The 20986-nt window shown below is 41.1% G+C and overlaps 2 protein-coding genes across 3 annotated transcripts in view; one reads left to right on the top strand and one right to left on the bottom strand.

The window, feature by feature from the left end:
* frmd3 (FERM domain containing 3) overlaps positions 1 to 13619 on the bottom strand; it is a 62131-nt gene extending 48512 nt beyond the window's left edge. For both annotated transcript variants that reach the window (XM_084361082.1, XM_084361083.1), the window contains exon 1: positions 13224 to 13619. In XM_084361082.1, coding sequence (XP_084217208.1) covers positions 13224 to 13328 — 105 coding nt within the window. In that variant the 5' untranslated portion in view covers positions 13329 to 13619. The remainder of the gene's footprint in view (positions 1 to 13223) is intronic.
* Positions 13620 to 14147: 528 nt separating this feature from the next.
* Positions 14148 to 20478, top strand: LOC311261326 (putative gluconokinase). Its single transcript, XM_084359853.1, has 6 exons — positions 14148 to 14484; positions 14565 to 14635; positions 15710 to 15740; positions 15880 to 15966; positions 18229 to 18272; positions 18835 to 20478. The coding sequence occupies exons 2-6, from the start codon at positions 14598 to 14600 to the stop codon at positions 19202 to 19204; spliced, it is 570 nt and encodes a 189-aa protein (XP_084215979.1). The 5' UTR covers positions 14148 to 14484; positions 14565 to 14597; the 3' UTR covers positions 19205 to 20478.
* The last annotated feature ends 508 nt before the right edge of the window (positions 20479 to 20986 follow it).

Below are 20986 nucleotides of genomic sequence, written 5' to 3'. Positions count from 1 at the left end.
CCCAGGAAATCCAACATTGTCTTGTTTTGATGTTGTGTCTTCTAAGCTGGTTTCTTGTCATCAAGCCTGTCTGACCTAGCAACATTAACTAAGGTGGGGGCAGGACTTTGGATCAGTCAACAGCTTCTGGGTAGAAAACACCTGCAACACGCTCTAACTTACATACATTTTAATTGACTTTATGTTATTTTAAGGTGTATACATCTAATTTATTTAAAATGCATGTTTGATTGTTTTTACCTCATTATAATAAGAATACCTTTACCAACGTTAGGTTGGAGACTCGGATGTCAGAAACGTCAGATAGGTTGTACCATCATGTTTATTCTTTATCTTTAAATGTATCAGTTAGAGCTAAAAATTAAGACAGAAACAAGTTTGATGATTTCACATATCTCAGCCAGCGACAGTTGTTGTTGTTGCAAAGTCAGAGTGATTCAGTCTATGCTAGCTAACATTAGCCTCAAGTGCCAGATCTGTTTCTTGGCGACCAGTCAGCCAACAATAGCTTGCAAGCTCGTCTCTTTCAGTGGCTGCTCAGAGAGTACTGACATAATCATCTAGATTTTACTAAAAATATGTTTGAAATAATCAGGGCAGCCACAAGAGTCTGTGGGCATTTCGGGAGGTTTCAGACCGGATCAGTAAACCTCTCACATTACCAGATAATCTTGGCTGAGCATCAATACCAACCAGGGTCCCAGACCAGATTTTTCCTCTTATTATCAGGAGGGGTGAGTCAGGGACAAATCAGCCCAAACCTCTGTAGTCTAAACCAGGCTTTAGGTGGATGTCCCCTGTGACCTTTGTTACATCAGCACGGCATCAATCAGCTGTCTCTGATCTCTGAGACGGCACGTCCCTATTGGCTGGTTCAGGTTTACGGTTATATCACTGTGACACAAGAGTAAGCTGTAAATCAAGTGTGTGTCCCTGTGGGTGTAACTGTGATCGTCTCCATGCTGGCCTGCCTGTGATGTTGGTGTGTGTGAGAGTGTGAGCTAGGTAAAGTCAGCATTTGTGTGTGTGTGTTTGTGTGTTTGTCTGTCTACATCTCTTTAGGATTTTCGGCTGATCCGTGACAACAGTGTTACTAAGCTGTTAAATCTGAAGAGCAAACAGACAGAGACATCCACCAGGGGAGGAGAAAAATAGTAGAAACAGAATGAAAACAGCCACACTGCGAGCCATTTCTAGCAGGATCATCAAACAACACCTTTCGTCTGTCTGGTTCTCTGGGCAGACACTCATGGGGAGAGGAGAGGCGGACCGGCGCCAGGAAAGAAGAGAGAGAAACAGACCAGACAGAGTGAAGCCGGGCCAAACACGCCGAGAGGCTGAAAGAGAGAGTGGGCAAAGACAGAGCTAAAAAAAAAGAGTGGATAAGAGAGACGTTGACTAAGACGAGTGAGGCAGAGAGATAAAAAAGACTCTATGTCATGTCCAACAAGGGCTGAATACATATTTCATATATCCAAAGGCTGGGCATTAATAATTAACCCGGTCATCCTGTCTCTACATGATCTCACCTAATGACGGCAAAGTGCTCCTCTCTCCGCCTCGCTTCAACACACAGACACATACACACACTTTAAATAGAGCCGTAGCGTAGAGCGCATTCAGTTTAGCAGAAGCAAAGTGCACTTTGACGTGTATGTTCAAGTATGTCTTTCTATCCTCTGACATTTTTTCTCTTGATAAAGTGACCTCCTTAGAGCCCCGCCGAGTCCAGACGCAGACCGAGAAAACAAAAAAACTTGGGAGGAAAAAATAGAAAACCATCAGCCGAGTAAAGAAAATCAATTATTTAGTCCTCCATCTTTTGTACATTCACAAAAAACATCTGTGAAACTTCATCGACTTAAGTTCTGACCTCGATAGTGCAGATGCTATAATAACGATCACACTGATATTTACCCTCTTTTAGCTCTGTTTTTGGTCTCTACCCACTCCTGAGGGAGATATTTTTCCTAGCTTGTTGGTGTTTCTCTCAACCTCAGTGGGGTTTTTAAAGCTCTTTTGCAGAAAACAGCTGCCTGCAGATGAAATAAGACCATAAGAGCAGCAAGCGTGAATCAAAACAGTAGTTGTGGCCACACAGCTACAAAAACTTGATATAAAGCTCCATACAGCTGAGGAGGGCCACCGCAGATTCATCTGATAGCTCTGTGTAGGTTCACCACAGCAAACCACCGCTTACACATTGTTTTCACATTGTCAAACAATGTTATGATGATGATAACTATAAAATATAGCAGCTTCAAGACTCCGTGTTTATTCAGCCCAAACAACCAATATGTTAAATGTCTTTAAGCTTTAAGATAACTAGAAACTGATGCACTGTGCTTGTGTAGGTCAGCCTCTGACTCAACTCAGGACTCACCAGAAACTGAGGTTCATCCTGTTATTTCCCTCCAGTCTTTCCCCTTATTCCTCTCATCTCTGTACGGTTATGAAGTAGATCGATAAAGTCGCAAGATAATTGCAATTTTAAAAAAGTCAAACCTTTTTGACCTTTTTTGTATTTTTTATTTGTTTAATGTACAGGAAGATTAAATATTTTGGCAGAAAACAACTGAAATGCATTGTGAGTCAACATTTTACGACACAGTTTCAATATTTTGCTACTTGCCAGGTTTCATTAAGTAATAACATTTCCTCAAAATGTGACACTAAAATCTGAAAACTAAATCTGGTCAGCAATTTGTTTTCCTTCCAAACGTATTTGTTACACACCTCCGTTCATCGTGTTTTGTCTGAAAATGTAGTAATTTGTTGTTTGCAGAGACATCGAACCGCTCAAGACACACAGATGTTTCTTTGTGCATGAAAATATAAACTGATGGAAAACATAGACTTTTGGATAAAGAAAGAAAGTTGTAACTGGTTATATTCATTTTATCATGCAGCTGATTAAAGAATGTTTTAATCGACCAGGGATTCATCTTTGAGAAAAAACAGACACTTATCTCTGTAACTTGAATTTAATGAGAACAAATGAGAGGAACAAAGTGGGCGAGATCAAACCAAAACAGCTGTCCAGTGATATTTAAAACAGAAGAAGCTACCCAATAAAAAACACATCACCTTTCTGATCATGACTCTGTGACCACTACATGTCAAGCACTAGGACCCTGGGTGCACTGGCCCAGTTAAACACCGCTTGTTGTTTAATTAATATGCATGTCAGCTCAATTATGACTGGTCCTTATCGACTTTAGCGCAATTCATTTCATGACACGGCATACCTAATTGGCCGAGTTGAAACGCTGTGAGGAGAAGGAGCGTTAAATTCCTGCGAACACTGTGTGAAGAAAACCACCACGCACTGTGTATCTGCACACACAGGGAGGGTGTGGAGGAGACGGAGAGTAGCAGGACTTTAGGGATAATGATATGCCCCTCTTTACCTTCACACAACCCAATTTAAAAGCCTAGTGACTTGCCTTTAAGACAAATGCTACACTAATGCATGGCTTTTCTCTGCCATCACTGCAGCTAGTCTTCAGGGAAATGGAGATTTAAGGCACTAGTGGCCCAATTTGCCGATTTACTTGCCAAGTAGAATGAGTGTGTAAGCAGGCCTTTGTGCTCGTGCGACAACATTGTGTTCCCATTATTAAGAGTGCCAATATTTCTAAAGCCGGTTTGTGTTCACCACCCAAACTCAACCCGCGAGCCAATGAATGGATCGATCTGGAGGCTTGACCAGGACACAACAGAGACAAATCAATGAGCTGGACGTGGAGTGTGGGAAGAGTAATGCAGAGGATCAAAGTACAGGATAAGACCCTCTCTGCTGGCTTTTTCTCAGGACACAGAAACACATTTTTCTGCACATTCACCACATGTATTATCATGAATCTAATGCACCATTACGGCAAATCATTTTATACACATTTGGCAAAAATTCAACCTGAAATATTTGGTATCCGTGGAAAATCTGGGAACTTCTGAGGGCTTGAACAATGTTCGGCTGCGCAGCCTGAGTCTGTACTGACTCATAAGTGGGTCAGTTGGTTTTGAAAGGTTGTTTTGACCATTTTAATGATTAGGCTAGACTAGAAGAAGAGTAGGGAGAACTTGGATAGTAGTATCTTCAAACAGATTTTAAAAAAGCTACAGAGGCAAAACGCAAATACAAATCATCCTCTGACGCTACGCTGATTACAAGATTTGAAGAGAGAGGCAGAGGATCAAACACTTTCAGTCGGAGAGCTCAATTATGGAAAACATCCAGCTTATGAAGAGATGCTTGACCTCACCAGCAACAACCTCTCTCTGTAATAGCTTCCCACCATCACACCATTTATCACTAAATGTTTGATTATTAAATCCAGACTGCCTTTGTTTTGCACCTGAAGGGGAAAATTGAGAGAAGCCGAGTGAAGAACAGACGAGGCACAACATCATATATCAGAATTAAGCTCACACAGCGCTCCATTGTTGTATTGATCTCGTGAGCTGCAAAACTGAGTGTGTAGGCTTTAACCTCGTCAACCACTGACCCACAACAGTAATGGACCATTGCCTGGAGCTACAGACTTGGCATCATCACAAAAAGCCCAAAAAAAGTGTGCCGACTGATATATAACAAGAATTATGTGACGGATTGATATGAAATGTTTTACAGACATTCATGTTCCCCAGAGGGTGAATCCATCTGACTTTAAAGATCACTTCACTTTTACTTCTGTGCCACCATAAGGTTCATATTTGTGACTTTGATTTTGCCATTTTACTGTGTTGTTATTCTTGTTCCTGTCACTATCCTGCCTATTTGATATTGTCTGCAAATTAGACAGACAACTTCTTCTATTTGCTAGCTATCCTTGGCTGTCACAAGCTACCTTTAGCTGATTAGCTCATTGCTTAATTAGTGGCCCTATTAGCTAACTGGCGTTTGCCTCGACCATGACCTTGGATCACAAGGGAGTATCAGCAGGCCACAGGGCTCAGCTCAGCTGCAGTGAACACGCTGGACACACGGGGGACGCTGTACAGAGGTGTTTTCTTGAATTAATGAGGCAATTAAGGTCGTCTTAGTTTGGTAAAAGAGGGAGACTCGAAATCAGAAGGTGTGCGGTTGTTTATTTCTGTTTGCTAAGGAAAAGAGATGTAAGAGTATTTCATTTCTTGACATTTTGTGAGTTTATTTTGTTCATTAATTACATTAAAAGCTAAATTAGCATCGAAGTAGATATCTACAATACATAGATAGCATCAACACTGTTGTTTCTTCAGACTCAGTTGATAATGTTCATTTTCTGAAAGTTTTTAACTAAAAGTCTGGTCATATCCTACGAATTGCCCCTTTAAATTATGGAGCATTTTGTTACTTTTGTTTTAAAAGGTGCTAATTAATAAAATCGCAACTCTGTACATGGGGTGAAAAACTCGAATCTATTGTGACATTTTAAATCCTTTTATATATAAATACACTCCACATGTAATCAAACCATTTATATTATTTATATATCAAAGCTAAATCCCCGGGCAGCTCTCACTCTCAACTGTGACTGTGACCTTGTCCCAGTGTGGAAGGAGACAAACCCATTACCTTATCATCACCTGCAATGGTGCAGAGAAGCTCACATGCACACATGTATGAGCACAGAGACATGCACGGATTAACACGCGTGCTATAAAACATGTCGCGTGCACCCGCATTCATGGCCGGCCACACAGCCTAATGAGATTCAAGGTATAGAGCCATAAATCGTCGACGTACGGCGCAGGACCAGTTTTCATTATAATGGAGCGTCGTCACTCAGCTGGCCACTAACTCACGGGATGGCAGGAGAGAGAATGCGTGGTGATGATGACGATGATGAAGGCATGTGTGGCTGCGACACTGATGTTATGAGTGTGTGCTCGTGGTGGGTGCAGTGGAGCAGCTGTCTTATCTTTGCGCTGCAGGATGTTCCAAATTTTGTGGCAGAAAAACAAACGGAGGCAGAGAGTTTGAACCTGTGAGTTCATGTGAACAATCTGCTTTCATTTGAATGTTTCTAGTGCAAATTAGTCGTCTTTGTGTGCGCTCGCCACTCTCATTTTTCTGATGTCTAAAAAAAAAACCGCAATGAGCAATGTGTGTACACAGGAAAAGGGGTTAGTGCACCACATACAGTATGCATACTCACACTGACACATCCTGTACTCACAGATCACAGTTTTCTCTATAATGTTATGTAGCTAAATATATAAATGCAGATGTGTTTGAACTGATGTTGTGTTTCAGTTATTATTGTCAGTTGTTTCATATTAATCGCAGGCGAGTGTTTCACTGTATCCTGATGAAATAAAGTAATCTGAATTAAATGTAAATATGTTGAACCTGTGACTTCCAGGACATTTTGAGCGGACTTTGCTGATATCAGAAACCGGACTAAAAGCAATCCAACAAGATGATTACACGCCCTTACACGTCCAATTACAAATCACACTCATCAACTTGACATTACTGCCATCTGGGTGGAGATACAAGAGCTTCAAACAGAGGAGTGTTCGCTTCAGCAGCATTGGACAAACCGCCTCGCTGACTCTGCTGGGATGTATGAATGTATTTATGGAGACTCTATGTATTGTCTTTATCTGTATGCTGCTGTGTTTATATCTGTGTATTTCTGTGTTGAACTGGCTGTGAAAGGAAATCTCCCTCCCGGACAATAACGTTTAACCCAAATTCTCAGCACAAACAAAAAACGAGCTTTAATAATGTCAGCTGAAGTCCCAAAATCAAAAAATGCAAGCAACTAAAAGGGCAGGTAACAACACTGACAAATACAGGTGGGGGGAAATCCAAATACTAAATGAAAAACAAACCAGGAAGCTCCAGGAACACAGGCGAGATAGCAAAAGACACGAGGGCAGAAAACACAAGGAGCAAACGCAGCGACACCAGGAGCAAAACCGGATCGGAGAAGAGAGGACGCAGAACTGACGAGGGGGAACTCACCAAGACTAACAGAAAAACACAGTCTTAAATACACAGGGACTAATTAACAAAGCACATGTGTACCTAGAAAAAGGCTGGGAAAGAGACAAACACAGGAAGTGGAAAGTCACAACAAGGCACATGAGGATGAATTCTACACAATAAAACAGGAAACATCTAAACTGACAAACAAAACCATGACAAAGTCGTTGTCACTGTTTTGTTTTGTTTTGTTTACTTAAATGTTTGTTTGCGGTGGTTTTCACCCAGCATGGTTCAGTGAGTCAGGAGTCCGTCCACTAAAGGGACAACCTGATGCTGACCCGTCCTTGAACAAAGCAATGAATACCAATCAGCTCGCTGTCTGACCTCTGACCTCTGTCTCCCTCTTACTTTTTCTCCTCTGTTGTTCATTCTTCTCTTTTCAGCTTTTACACCTCCTCAGAGATTCTGTCCGATCAACAATTGGCCAGTTTTCATCCTTCTCCTCTTTCTCTCCACCTTCACTTCCCTTTTGAAAAATCCGCCTGTGTCTGCCAGTTTCATTTCAAATCTGTTTCATGTTTTAATCTGCTTAATCTGTTTTTCCCGCTGCCGCTCCACCTCGTCTCCTCTCCTCGCTCCTTCCTCCACCCTGTTGAGTTTGTGCTCGTGTTAAGTGGCCGACCATGTCATCCTATATTTTGTCTTATCAGCCATCTCTCTCTTTCCTTTGATGTCTCGGTCCCTCCATCCCTCCCCTCCCTTCAGTCCCGCCGTCTCATCCCTCTCTGCTTCCTCTCAGTTGCGAGCACAAGTCAGAGAAAGGATTATTTCTCTTTAGTCATCTTCGGCAGAGCATCAAAGAGGCGCGCGGATAAGAATAGAAAACTGCTGCTATTTATATACTTGTTCCAAAGAATGCCTACCAGCCGAAACAATTGCTCTGCCTCAGCATTGCAGCCACGAAAACGCTAGTAAATAAAAGGCCAGCACCACCTCAGCTCCACACTCACACACCTCTCTTTGACCGAGTAAAAGGCGGACGCAGTGTAAAACAATACCAGCATCTGTATGCAGCTTTAAATAGATTGTACGAGTCGTGTATTGATAAGGTGACTCCCGCAAGAATAGACACAGAGCCATCAGCAGGATATATTTCAAGCTTCCAGAAGTTAAAGCTATTTCTGTGCCATGAAGTCATTTTCTTGCTAAGTACGCTGAATTAATGTCCGTAATTGCAGAACTTTGGCTCAGTGGCGACTTTTAAATCTTTCATGCAAGTGAGCCACGGCTACCCCCTCGCCCCCCCCAAACACACACACATATATATATGCGCACACACACTCGTGGTGTGGCGCATCACTGACAGCTGACTGATGTTGGCCACATGAAGAACAGTGATCTCCCTTAATTATACATGATGTGTTACCGAGAAGGAGGAGGGAGAAGATATAGATGAGAGGTGTAAAAATAGAAAGTGATAAAAGGTGGTCGGAGGAGCTGAAAGTGGAGCACAGAATGAGCGGGGGGAAGGAGAGAGCAGGGAGGGAAAGGGGAGAAGGACGGGTGGGAGGATGAAGAAGAAGAAGAGGAGGATGGAGGGGAGAGGAGGTGCACAGCAGAGGAGGTCACTGTGTTTTGATCTTGACTTGTCTCTCCTGCAGCAGGTCTGACTTAACATTACCGCCGAACATGAGAGCAGCAGGCTGCACACGTTCAACCCCCCGGGCTGTAGACACACACAAAACACACACACACACACACACACCAACTCTACCTGCCTTATAGTCTGATGTCGAGCTATTCTCGCAGTCACAGTAAACAACTTAAAAATGATGATGCTCAGCTGGACTCGTGACCCAGAGCCTGAAAAAACAGTATTCTTTTAATTATAGATAGAGAAATCACATCTCTAATACACAAACAAACTATATGCATATATAATACTTATTTACATAAATAGTTATACTTTAGTTCATACTTATTTTACTGTTAACAAACAATGAAATGCTTTATAAACCATTTATTAAACAATTGTTTACGGTAAAGTTGCAAATGATGTTTATAATACTTTGTAAATGGTTAAGAAATACTGTGTAGTTCATCTATAAACATTATTTGGATGGGGTTTATAAAGCTTTGACCCTTTACAACTGATAACAAATGGTTTATAAAGCATTTCATTGTTTGTTGACATTACTGTAATGTCTGTGTGTATAACCATGAGTAGATCACATATTCATCATTTGCTGAAAAATGTTCTTAAACGATGATTGTAATAACGTATGTTGTGTATTTATGGTAATTTATGTTTCCCAATTTTCTTCTATTTATCTATTTGAAGAAAATGGCACCCAGTAGAGCGTATACCTCCGCCAAGGCAACCGGATCCGTCACTTAATCCGGAACTGCATCAAAAGTTAATGGGCTCTATTCTGGGCTGAGACCCATCCTCCATCCAAGTTTGAAGGAAATCTATTCAGTAGTTTTTGTGTAATCCTGCTCACAAACCAACCAACAAATAAACCAACACGGGAGATAACATAATGGTGGAGGTAAAAACTATCTTGATAATGTTTTGTATAGCAGGTATTTATGGCAATTCATCAGTCACATGATCAGTTAATTGTATTGTAAGGAATCATCCTCAGGTGGAGGATGAAGTATGGTGTGCAATGTGTTTTCATTTTGATGGACTTCTTTAAATCTTTCCACATCCAGTAACAGCTATGACATCACTTTACCAGCGCTGATGAAGATTTTCACCTTGTTGTCGACCACGAAAAAAAACGAAGAAAAAAGGAGGTTATGTTTTTTAACCGGTGTACGTTGGTTGGTTTGTAAACAGAATTACACAAAAACTACTGAACAGATTTCCACAAAACTTTGATAAAAGATGGGTCTCAGCCCAGAATAGACCCCATAAAGTTTTGGTGCAGATCCAGGGATAAAGGGACGAGTCCAGGAAATTTTTTTGAATTTTCTTTAACATGCCATTTTTGCCATTTTCGTTAATTTCTCTGGGAATAATGCATTGATGGTCATTAGGTGGCTCAATGAGTGAGTACAAAAGGGGACTGTTGGGCCTTGGAGGAGGTTTATTTATTGACAGGGACAACACATGTCAGCAATATTACATCTAAATTAAAAGCAACTGATACGGTGTGAATGTGGGAGTTCTAGCTGTGGGTAGTTTGTAGTCTTTGTCACTTGTCAGGCAACCTAACAATAAAACATATGTAGATAAGCAGCCACTACAAACAACAACAATGACTTAGAACAACAATAAAGAACTGAAAAGAAAACGTGTTTTGTATAAACCCAATTATCTTCAATTATCTTATTTTATTTAACTCTTAATAAATCCTATTCATGTGTATTTTTACATCATCGTACTTGCAGTCATGAGACATTGTTACATAATAAACGTTCCAGTCTTAAATATTCATCCACTTTTAGGATAAAGGGCTTAAATAAGATATTTCAAGTCTTCATTCAATCAGGATAATCCACATGGTGCCAAATATTGTGCCTCACAGGGACCTGGCTAATGCACCCATGTTTTATGCAAAGTCAAGAACTGACGCCTTGGAGGAAAATTAAATGAAATAAGGTCATCGCAGACTCACGTTAAACCATTCAGTCGTGACAAATTTGCTCACGAGCACACTTTGAGTACAATTTACTACATCAGTCTCGTGATGGCGTTCGATTCAGCGCAATCTTTGACATCTGATCTTGATTTAGAGAAGCAGAACGGTCAAATTAAGAGAGACAGACGGCGACGATGCAGAGAGTAAGACTGGGCAGATAAAGTAAGAGGTGGAAGTCTCCGAACAGTGAAAGAGGAGAAGTGCAGTTGTTAGCATGAGGAGTACAGGATGTCATGAAATATGTAGGAAGGAGCTGCTCAGCACCGGAACACAAAGCCATTAAAGAAAGCCCTGGAAAATGCAGTCAGCTAGAAATATAAATGTCCATTTCCTTATCGTGTACAGATAGACAGACACACAGCTAAAAGCACAGGCACACTTTGGACATCTTGAACCTGAGGAGCCACACTTGTTCTCAGATGTGTACGCAAAGTTTAACACACTTCTGTGCTCTCAGAGACACAAGGTACACGCAGGTGTACATGCATGTGCAACACAAAGCAACAGACACCGACCTCCCTCTGCCTCTCTGCCTCATCCTCTCTCCGTGCACTTCATGCTGTTTTGTAAATCATTGATTGGGTACATGTAGGACAGCAGCGAGACAGTTAGTTTGACATGCAGCGAGTGTTTTCGGCCTTTCGGGGTCAGACAGCGGGGCAGAGGCAGCTGACAGCATCTTGTGAAGACGGCTCGGGAGGCGATGAGGCTCTGCTCGGAGCAGCGTTCACTCACGGCTCCTCTCGACTCCGTTCAACTGACTGGGCTGTCAACAAGCTGCTGCTGCTTTGAAGGTTTTGGTGCAATGCTGTACAGAATTTAAATAAAATAATGTGTATATGCTGAAGCATTGCACATGTCTTTAAGCACTGTCCTCTAATGAACTTGTGTGCTCCATAATAATGAGTCATAAATTGGCGGATTTGCAGGATTTTAGTTTAACTTCTCTGGCAGCAGCTGCAGCTCAGAGCTGGAGGGGCCCAGGAGCCACACAGGATCTGATTTGTTTGTGTAAACAGGGAAAACTTCTGTTTTCCTTTGTTCAGGCAGCTAAAAAAGGGTTTCAATATTCAAACGAGAATATCTAACACCTGCCATCCATTTCCTGGATCCAGTGTTCTGGTTTTACTCCTTTTATGTCGGTTTTTCAAGTTGGCTGCACTTCAGGTTTAAACTGGTGGTTTGTGTTTCAGTTCCTTGGTTTAAGTTGATAAACCCAGTCGTCAGAATAAATGTTGGCAATGTATGTTTCTGCAAACCACGGATATGTTGAAACTTTACATTTGCTGTACTTAATGTCTGTTTAGGTTACAGACATCATTCTTTCTTTTAAATTGTAATCCTGTTAGTAATCCCCTGTTTTTAATGAATGTATCTTTGACCTGATTACATCTTTTTTTCCGGTAACTAAACCGGAATACAGTTACTTTTTTTTGTATCCTGATTACATAATCTCATTACATGTGTTCTGCCTGCTGATGACTAGGCTGAACTCACAGGGCTGACACAGATTGACAACCATCCACATTCACCCTCACACCTCCGGGCAATTTAGAGTCATTAGCTAACCTGCATCTGTTTGGCCTGCGGGAGGAAGCTGGAGCACCTGAGGAAAACCCATGAACTCCCTACAGAGAGGAGCCAGTCGGTCAGCAGGTTTGAACCCACAACCTTCTTGCTTCGCTTCATATCTCGTCAAAAACACTGACCTACGGTTAATGTTACCTGCTACAAACTAGGCTTTGTGATCAGAAAACCACGAGGGCTGCCGGCTACAGTTCAGAGCTTCAGTTCTGAGAATGTATCCACACAAAAATCACTCCAGACTGATAAATGATGAAGGCTTCAGCTCACAGATAAACTCTTTTTTTTTAATCCTGCTGACTTTGAATTTTTAGTAGATAACATCATCTTGCGAAGCCCCATCTCCACAGATTATATCACCCAGTACGGTATCATGAAGACATGCATGCAAACATCTCAGACGTTCCTGCTTGTTTTATTCACCGGTTGTGCTCTTCCTCATATTGTCTCAGACTTTAAAGGCTGTGACAGATTTAACCCTTTTCATTCCAGTTACCGGCTCAGATTTCACAAACTGATGGATTTTTTTCCTGAGAAGTTAGGAGTCACACAGCAGCCAGCTTCATGTGATTGACTGAAATCAATAACCCAAACAGCTGTCCTCTCTGTCCTCATCATCATCAATCTTCATCACTATCACCACCACCACCACCACCACCACCACACCCATGGAGCTCCAGCATTTCCTCTCTGCCATGACCCAAACTTCATCCTAACTTCTCTCCATGTGGGTCACATCTTGTTTAGATCGCTCTGCTTTATTTCTTTTTCTTCTTCTTCTTCTTTAAAAAGAAAATCTCATCACTACATCTCTCATGTATGTGGAGCAAAGCGTGCAACCTCTCCAGTAAATCACAGCAGCGTGGAAACTACAGGAACAATGCGTTGAGGGGGAAAAGGAGAAAAAGGTCTCTGCTGCACAAGAAATGACGATATGACCAGAATGAAAAATAAACCCGTGTAGATAATTAAAGGAAATGTAAAAAAAATCTGCTGCATCCACGTGATATTTGCAATAAACACAGAGGACAATGCCTGAGCTGAAGCATGATGAGGCTCTCCTCTACCTGGATGCTGCAGGAGATCTCGGAGTCGTCCAGTAACCGGATCGTGCAGAGGACCTCCTGGTCCAAGGAGCGGATGCTGGGGCTGCGAAACCGGAGCATTTTCATCCTCCTGTTCGGTTCTGTCTCAGCTCCTCATGTCAGCAGCGGAATCCAGAAGCACGGGCGCACAGACACGCAGGAGGAGAACTCGCGCATACGCACGCATACATGTATGCGCCTTTTTTTTCTTCTTCTTCTTCTTTTTTTTTTTTTTTTGGTCCGGGTCTTGTCACCCCGCGTGACGCCCTTGGGAATGAATGGGAGGATGGAGGGATGGGTGGATGGGAGGATGGATGGATAAGAGAATGGATGGATGCGACAGAGCGGGAGGGAGGAGAGCTTGCATCCGTCTCCAGCCTGCCCACTGATGGATCTACAGGAGGGAGGAAGGCTTTTCCCCCTCCTCTCTCTCTCTCTCTCTCTCTCTCTCTCTCTCTCTCACCCCCCTCTCTCTTCCCAAATTTCAGCATGAACCCTCAAATTGCACTTATTGATCCGTGCGTGTGTGGTTGTGAATCATCCGCCCTGTGGAGTTTGAAATATGGCTTATATCCTTTGAGAAATGTGTCATATTTTCATAATTCAGGGGAAAATAATAACTCACTAATTGTATCCTCTATGTTTATCCACGATTTAATGACTCTCTGAATATTTTACAGCCGCTACAACATACATATAGTCCAATATCAGCCATCTAAGTGGAAGAAAGTCTTCGCCTTGCGCACCAACATGTGTGTTCATGTCTGCTTTCACTCCTGCAAACAGATCACATCACTACATCCACGTAAAACTCATCCAAACTGTGAGATGTCTGTTTTATTTCCAGCAGCAGTGACGTCAAAGACAATTTAGCTGCTACGTAATCCGAGCCAGAGCAGCGCGCTGGCCCCTTTAAGCGTTACGTTAGTCCTGACGCGCTTCGTGCGTCATCACGCACCCCAGGAAAAACAACTCGCGGCCATGGCACAAGCATGGGCACAGCTCAGTGAAGTAGGTTAGAGGCTTCATGGAGGTTTATCGCCTCTTTTAAACATGAGAGGCTCAGTGAGTGTTTGTTAGAGTTCAGATTATTGACAGCAGCGTTTCACTCGTTTATTCTCGTCCGCGGCTGAAGAAGTAATAAAATGTTTACCTGTCAGAGCTGATAAAGCATGTTTGCTGTTGGGACACACCTGTCCAAGGTTCATCTCAGATTAATGAACACTACCAGCTCATTGTAACGGTGGGTTATGTGATATTATTCCTAAATGTTCCTGTTTTGTGTGTGAAGTTTTATGTAAAGTCATTTTTCTTCCCTTTCAGGACAGCAGCTGCCTCCAGGTGTCCACAGACAGGATGATCTACATCATAATGGGAGTCTCAGGCTGTGGAAAGTACGTTTACTGTCTGTTTATGTTTATTAACAACAGCCTGAGAACACAGATACTGGCCTGTCACAGACATATCGATACGTGTTGTCTGATATTAAACCTTTATTTTGAGGTATTACAATAAAGAAAGACAGAAAATGTTGTTTCGGATAGTTTATAATTATTAAATTTACTGTTTCAGTGCAGATGTCATTGGAGACAATAACAATTATTGTTAAACTGTAAAATCCATTACATTACATAGCTTTTGTCAAGCCAAGTGTTTAATAACCACCATAATAAGTGATCGCTGCAAAAAATATGTTTGTCAGCCGATAAACTTTTACACTCTTCTTTACATCTCAGCATCGTTCCCAAAATGAGTAGACTCTATATAAGAAACACATTTAGGAGTATGAACAAAATATTTAAGTTTGTTGATACGCACGAGGAAAAAGATGCTTTGAAAAGGAGAAAATAAGAAAGATATTTGTGTGCCGTAGTGATGATTATGATAATCAGCTGATTTCTTTCTTGATTAATCGATAATTTTGTCTATAAAACATCAGAAAATAGCAACAAATAGTCTTCACAAAGGCTCACAATACCTTTTATTGTTTGTTTGTTTAATGTTTGCTTGTATAGGGACATATATGTAGCATAAACCGATGTCACACCACAGCATTTATAGCCAGCGTTTCCTCTACATTCAGTCAGGTTCACATTAAGAGCATTACCACCTCAGCTGGATAAAATGGGAACTATAATAATATATATAACAAAGAAAACTCCAGACAAGCTGACATAAGGCCTTGTGCCGGTAAGTGGCCCTTTAATCATGACTTACACAAAACTAAGGCCCAAAAGGATGTACGTAGGCAAAATACCAAAGATGACCTGTTGCCACCACTGCCTCAAAACAGCTACAGAGGGGATTCTGAAAGCCTTAAAGTCCTGATTGGCCTTTAAAATACATACAACTAAACAATACATATGCAATAAGTCAGAAAGAGAAAGATAAAACAAACACAGAAGAAAAACATTAACACAAACATTATTACTCTGTATTAATTCTCTGTTATTTCATCTGTTGTACAGAAGCACTTTGGGAGCCTTCTTATCAGAAAGGGTAAGTGGATCCATCCCCCTCTCTCTACACACACACACACACACACACACACACACACACACACACACACACACACACACCTCCATCATGTGTTTTTTACACAGTATAAGTTAAACACTCACTTGTATTCACTCACCAGCTGGGCTGGCCGCTGCATGAAGGGGACAACTTCCACCCGCCGGAGAACATTGAGAAGATGGCTCGTGGTGAACCATTGACAGACCAGGTGTGTGTGTGTGTGTGCGTTTGTGGAGGTGTCTTGTCGGCTCAAGTCGAATGTCAGTCATTTACGGACTGATCCATTTCTCTTCTGTCAGTGAAAATCATTGTCTCTGACTCGCAGCCACAGAAAACTCAACAAGTGCCAGGAGGAGGCTTCAGTGTAGCAGACAGACAGTGAAGGCAGCAGGGAGAGAGACTGAGCTCTTTCATCACAGCCCACGGTCCTAAAGTGCAGTTGAGGGATTTATTTTCTGTTTGTTCGACATTTATCTTCCCCCCTGTCCGTGCTGACTTTCAAAATAAAGGGAGACCTCCAAAACAATTGACTGGCCACCTGCCAAAGCTGAGTTTACACGCTCGCAGGCGGAGCAGCCCCCGCCGAACGTTTGGCTGCAGTGTGCTGGTGGCGGTGTTTGGTGGCTGATGATAACCACCCACTCGGAAAAACCACTTTGAGCAGCAGGGAGAATTACCCAGGGACCTGCTCTGTCCAACGCGTTGGCATATTTTTTTAAACTACTAAGCGGTTGGCAGTTTGTGAATGAATGATGAGGTGAAGCATAAATGTAAATTTGGGATTACTGTCAGGATTTGGCACAAATGTGTGTTTGATGCCTCGGAGCTGGCAGGTTTAGGCTGCATAACCAAACAGGACATGAGGGAATGTGATTCCTCTCATTTGAGTTCAGCTCTTCATATTAAAGGCACTGCAGCGAGAAACAAACTAGACTCGGTTCAGTTGTAACCAAATGATTGATGAACTATTGGCAGCGCGCGTCCTGACTTTGACGTATCCGATCCACTACAGACACGTCTCCTCAGCTTCTCTTGCCTCGTTAGTTTTTAACATGTTTTGAGTTCTGATTTTTATTTCCGACTGTCGTACTTTTAGAGGAGAGGAGAATATTTCTGGTGAATTTATGAGACAGCCTTCACTTTGATGACACAGTCTGGCTTCATCCACTGCAGCCTCAGCACACACACTACATCTGTCCTCTGATGCGCTGCGACGAGCATCTTTCCCCGTCTTAGTTATTTATTTATTTTAAATAAATAGCAGAGCGCACGTCGAGTCTTCCTGGGGTCCAAAATCCAGTGCATCATCCAAACATCACACTTGTGTTGCATTGTTTTAATCACATGTGCACTGAAGATTGTGTTACATCAAGAAATGGTCGTTAAATTGTCTTCCAACATTTATTCTGAAATGATGGAATGAACGAACGAACTAGGTCTGTACATGATTGCATTCATCAAAGGGAAAAGCCAGAATCTCTGTTAATGCAACTGACCCCGAAAAAAAGTGAGGCAGAGCCTTCTCCTCCCTTCCTGCGCAGCCAAACTGCTCAAAGCTGTAAACCCCTGAAACAAAGTACATTGTGATATTTATTTTCCTTTTATAAAGTGGCTTTAATCAAGACAATGTGAAAGGGGTCACTTGAAGAAGGATGGCAACATGTCATCATCAGAATGCTGCTCACCTGTTATTGCAAGATCAAGTTACCTTGACAGGTATGGAGGACTGAAACTGCCAACATCAAAAATAGATAAAATAATAAATACATAAATGTCTCGTTAAATAAGTAAAGATGCCATAAAATGCACCACAAACAATGCTAAAAACATATGTGGGTATCATGTAATTTAAAAAATGTGATATAAATTGATATGTGTTTTAATTTACTCCTGTATATATTTACTTTAGTATTAATTACCCTATTTATAATTGTATAAATTAATTATATTTCAAATATATATTGTAATCCATGTTCTAATTGATTAATTTCTTTACATATTTATTTACGTATTATTTTGCAAAATGCAAAGGTAAAGAATTCAGAAATAAATATGTAAACACATTTAAAATAAACTAATGAAAACTTAAAGGGAAAAGTAAATGAATAGTTAAATTAATACATAGGTTAATAAAACACAAAGGAAAATCCAAACAGAAATATCAAATTATGTCACATTTTGTAAATTAATTAATGCCTATATTTATTTTTAATATTATTTTTGCTGCATTTAATTTTGAATTGATTTTTAAATATCAAAAAAAACTTAGCCAATTATTTATTAATTTCTTTATTTCTGATTTTTGCAGCTTTAGTCCTTCATACACAGGTTGCTTTTTTTGGGGAAACAAAACATAAATCAATTACAATGATTATAAACATTTCTTAACATTTCTTAATTTCTGTAAAAAAAAAAACATCATGTTGTTTATAACAAAAAATATAACCTTTTATTGTGTTTGTCTCTTCAGGACAGACTACCTTGGCTTCTCCGAGTACATGAAGTTATTGAGAGGTAAGAAAAAAACTAACCTTATATACACGCAGACTATAATATATATATATATATATATATATAAGACATAAAAACACAACGCACTTTTGTAAAGAAATGGAGGAGAAGATGGTTTAGAGAGAGGGGGGGAGCCGGGAACAGAGCAGCGAGGTAACGACACGCAGCGTGAAATTGTCGAAAAAGATCAAAAATATCAAAGATGGTTTTGAAAATTGAGATGAAAACCAGAGAGCGAGGAGGGGGAGTTTGGGAGAGTGAAGACAGATTAAGTGAGTGAGAGTGTAGCGAGGAGGTGAGGGAGAGCTGGAAAGTATGCCATCTCTTTTTTAAAACGTCTGCGGCGGCATCAAAGACTTCCTCTCCTTAACTCTTCCACACTCGGTCCTATTCTTTCTTTTATCCCTTCTTTTTCTCTTCACCTCCCTCGTCGTTTTCAGCTCTTCTTCACCAGAGTTCACTTTAAGTTTGCCGAGATTGTTTCCACAAAGTTTTAGCATTTTTTTTTGTTACAGCTCAGCAGTTATCACTAATTTTCTTTTAACTCTGTGTCTTCTGATCCCAGAGAAAGGTGTTCAGGCACTGACGCTCTCGTGGCGTGCTCCGCCCTGAAGCGCCTCTACAGACAGATCCTCCTCCACGGTTCCCGAGCCCTCGCGTCCTCTTCCAGCTCAGCTCGAGATATCCTGCCTCCCACCTTCCCTGATGTCTTTTTCATCTTCCTACACGGTGACTACGATCTCCTTCACCAGAGGATGGTGGCGCGCAGTGGACATTACATGAAAGCGGATCTGCTGCGTTCCCAGTTTGATGTCTTAGAGCCTCCGTCGGATGACGAGAACGTGTTGCCGATGGACATCAGGAGGAGCATCCTCGACATGGCCATGGAGGTCGAGAGGCACGTCATGAGCCTCAAGACGTCTCCGAGGACTTGACCCCTGCAGCAGATCGGTAGAGAGGCCGTGCTAGTCGGATGTTTGGTTGTTCGGTCCAGAAACTAATATCCTATATCCATAACTATATCCTCTTTTGGTAATTTTCTGACTTTTCCGCCAACACGAGGTTGACGTTTGTTGGTTTTAGCTATTAAATGTGGTTCACACGTTCAGGGACCCTACAGAATACATTTAGTAACTTTCTTCTAGCACCATCATCGTGTCAAAAGTCTGATCTGTCCAACACTTTTTTCAGGACCAAATACCTGCAATCACTGATATTCCTCACTGATAGTAGCATGTTAACACGCTAAACTAAAAGCTTAAAGACATGGTCAACACCAGCACTATAGCCTTGCCATTGTTAGCATGTTAGCATGCAACTGTTACCATGTTAATTTAGCTCAACGCAACTGTGCCTTCAGTAATTAGCTTCACAGAGCTGCTACCACCACTTTAGACTTTGAATCATTTCATGATTTATCTCGTTCATATCTCAGTGAACATGAGAAGTTGCAGAGCCACAGAGAAGTTTGAGCTGTAGTGGGAGATTTAGTTTGATCTACTAATTAGCACATCAGTGCAGAATCTTTATGATCCTGTGGCGCATTTGTGATGTTGAAAACTGCAGCTAGTCATCAGAAAATATTTCAAAACACAGTCCAAGTATCTGCTGCGGAGAGTTTGATATTGAAAAGATTTGAATTGGGACCAAAAAGTGTTTTTTTGTGATTGAAAACAAAGAAAAAGGCTAAATACTCACAAACAGTGAAAGATAGTGTGGCTGTTGCTCTTTTTGAACTTGTGAAGATGATTGTGGTTGCGTTGTAAAAGTCATAGTTTCAGTGTTTCACAATATTTTTGTTGAGGAAAAATATGATGAACAGATGCCTTGAGTTCATTTTCCTTACAAAAGAAAAACAGGCAAAAGCTTTTATAAAAGTTTTAAACACAACATGAACCTGATCAAGCAAAAAAAAAAAAGTATAAACGACTTGACTGACTTCGTAGATCAGTTTTCATTGTGACATGTTTATAACAGATGTGGAAGTTTGTCTTTTTGGGTTTGCAGTCACTGTATCGGGATGATTCCCAGTACCATCGGCACAGGAATATGAAATAAAAATAAACGGATGACGGTTTTAGTTAAATATTTTATACCTCAAGTTGAATATTTTATTTTCCTTTGACATTATATGTAACTGTCTGCTGACATTTCCCCAAAACCGGCAGAATTAAGGTCACAACTAAATAAAAACAGATTAATAATACAACTGTTTTCTTGGTTTCTTGATAGATTTTAAAAATAGATGCCTGAGTTAAGACTCTGTTTAACCCCACAGGTTAATAAAAGGTTCCTGCACCATAATATTTACTGCTTTCTTGGCGAAATCTGCTTCATTGAAAACATTTCTTTGTTTCAGACGACTCCGCTCCTGTTTTGCCTTCAGCATTACAGGCTCATTTAATCTGCTCTTGAAAAGATCTTTAAAAAAAATCTAAGCTGCTTTGCTGGAGTTCCTGACAACTTAGCATCAGTAACTGGATTAGTTTAGTTGCGAGCTCCTGCAAATCATGTTTTTGTAACATCTCATCTGTCAAACCACCTTTCATGCGCTGACATCGCTGCCAAACGCGCCACGCAATCTTAAAGTGTAATCTTCACACTGAGGGGATTTAGATTTAACACCTTTAATGCTGCACACTGCTGCGAGGCAGGTTTAGCTCCTCAGACAATAAAGGTCAGGTCAGGTCATGGCTTTTAAGTGTCTTCAGAAGACA

This window comes from Pagrus pagrus (assembly GCF_965226575.1).
Source record: "Pagrus pagrus genome assembly, chromosome: 8".
Lineage (NCBI taxonomy): Eukaryota > Metazoa > Chordata > Actinopteri > Spariformes > Sparidae > Pagrus > Pagrus pagrus.
The sequence above is the reverse complement of the archived record's forward strand: the minus strand, read 5'-3'. Positions and strand labels throughout refer to the sequence as shown.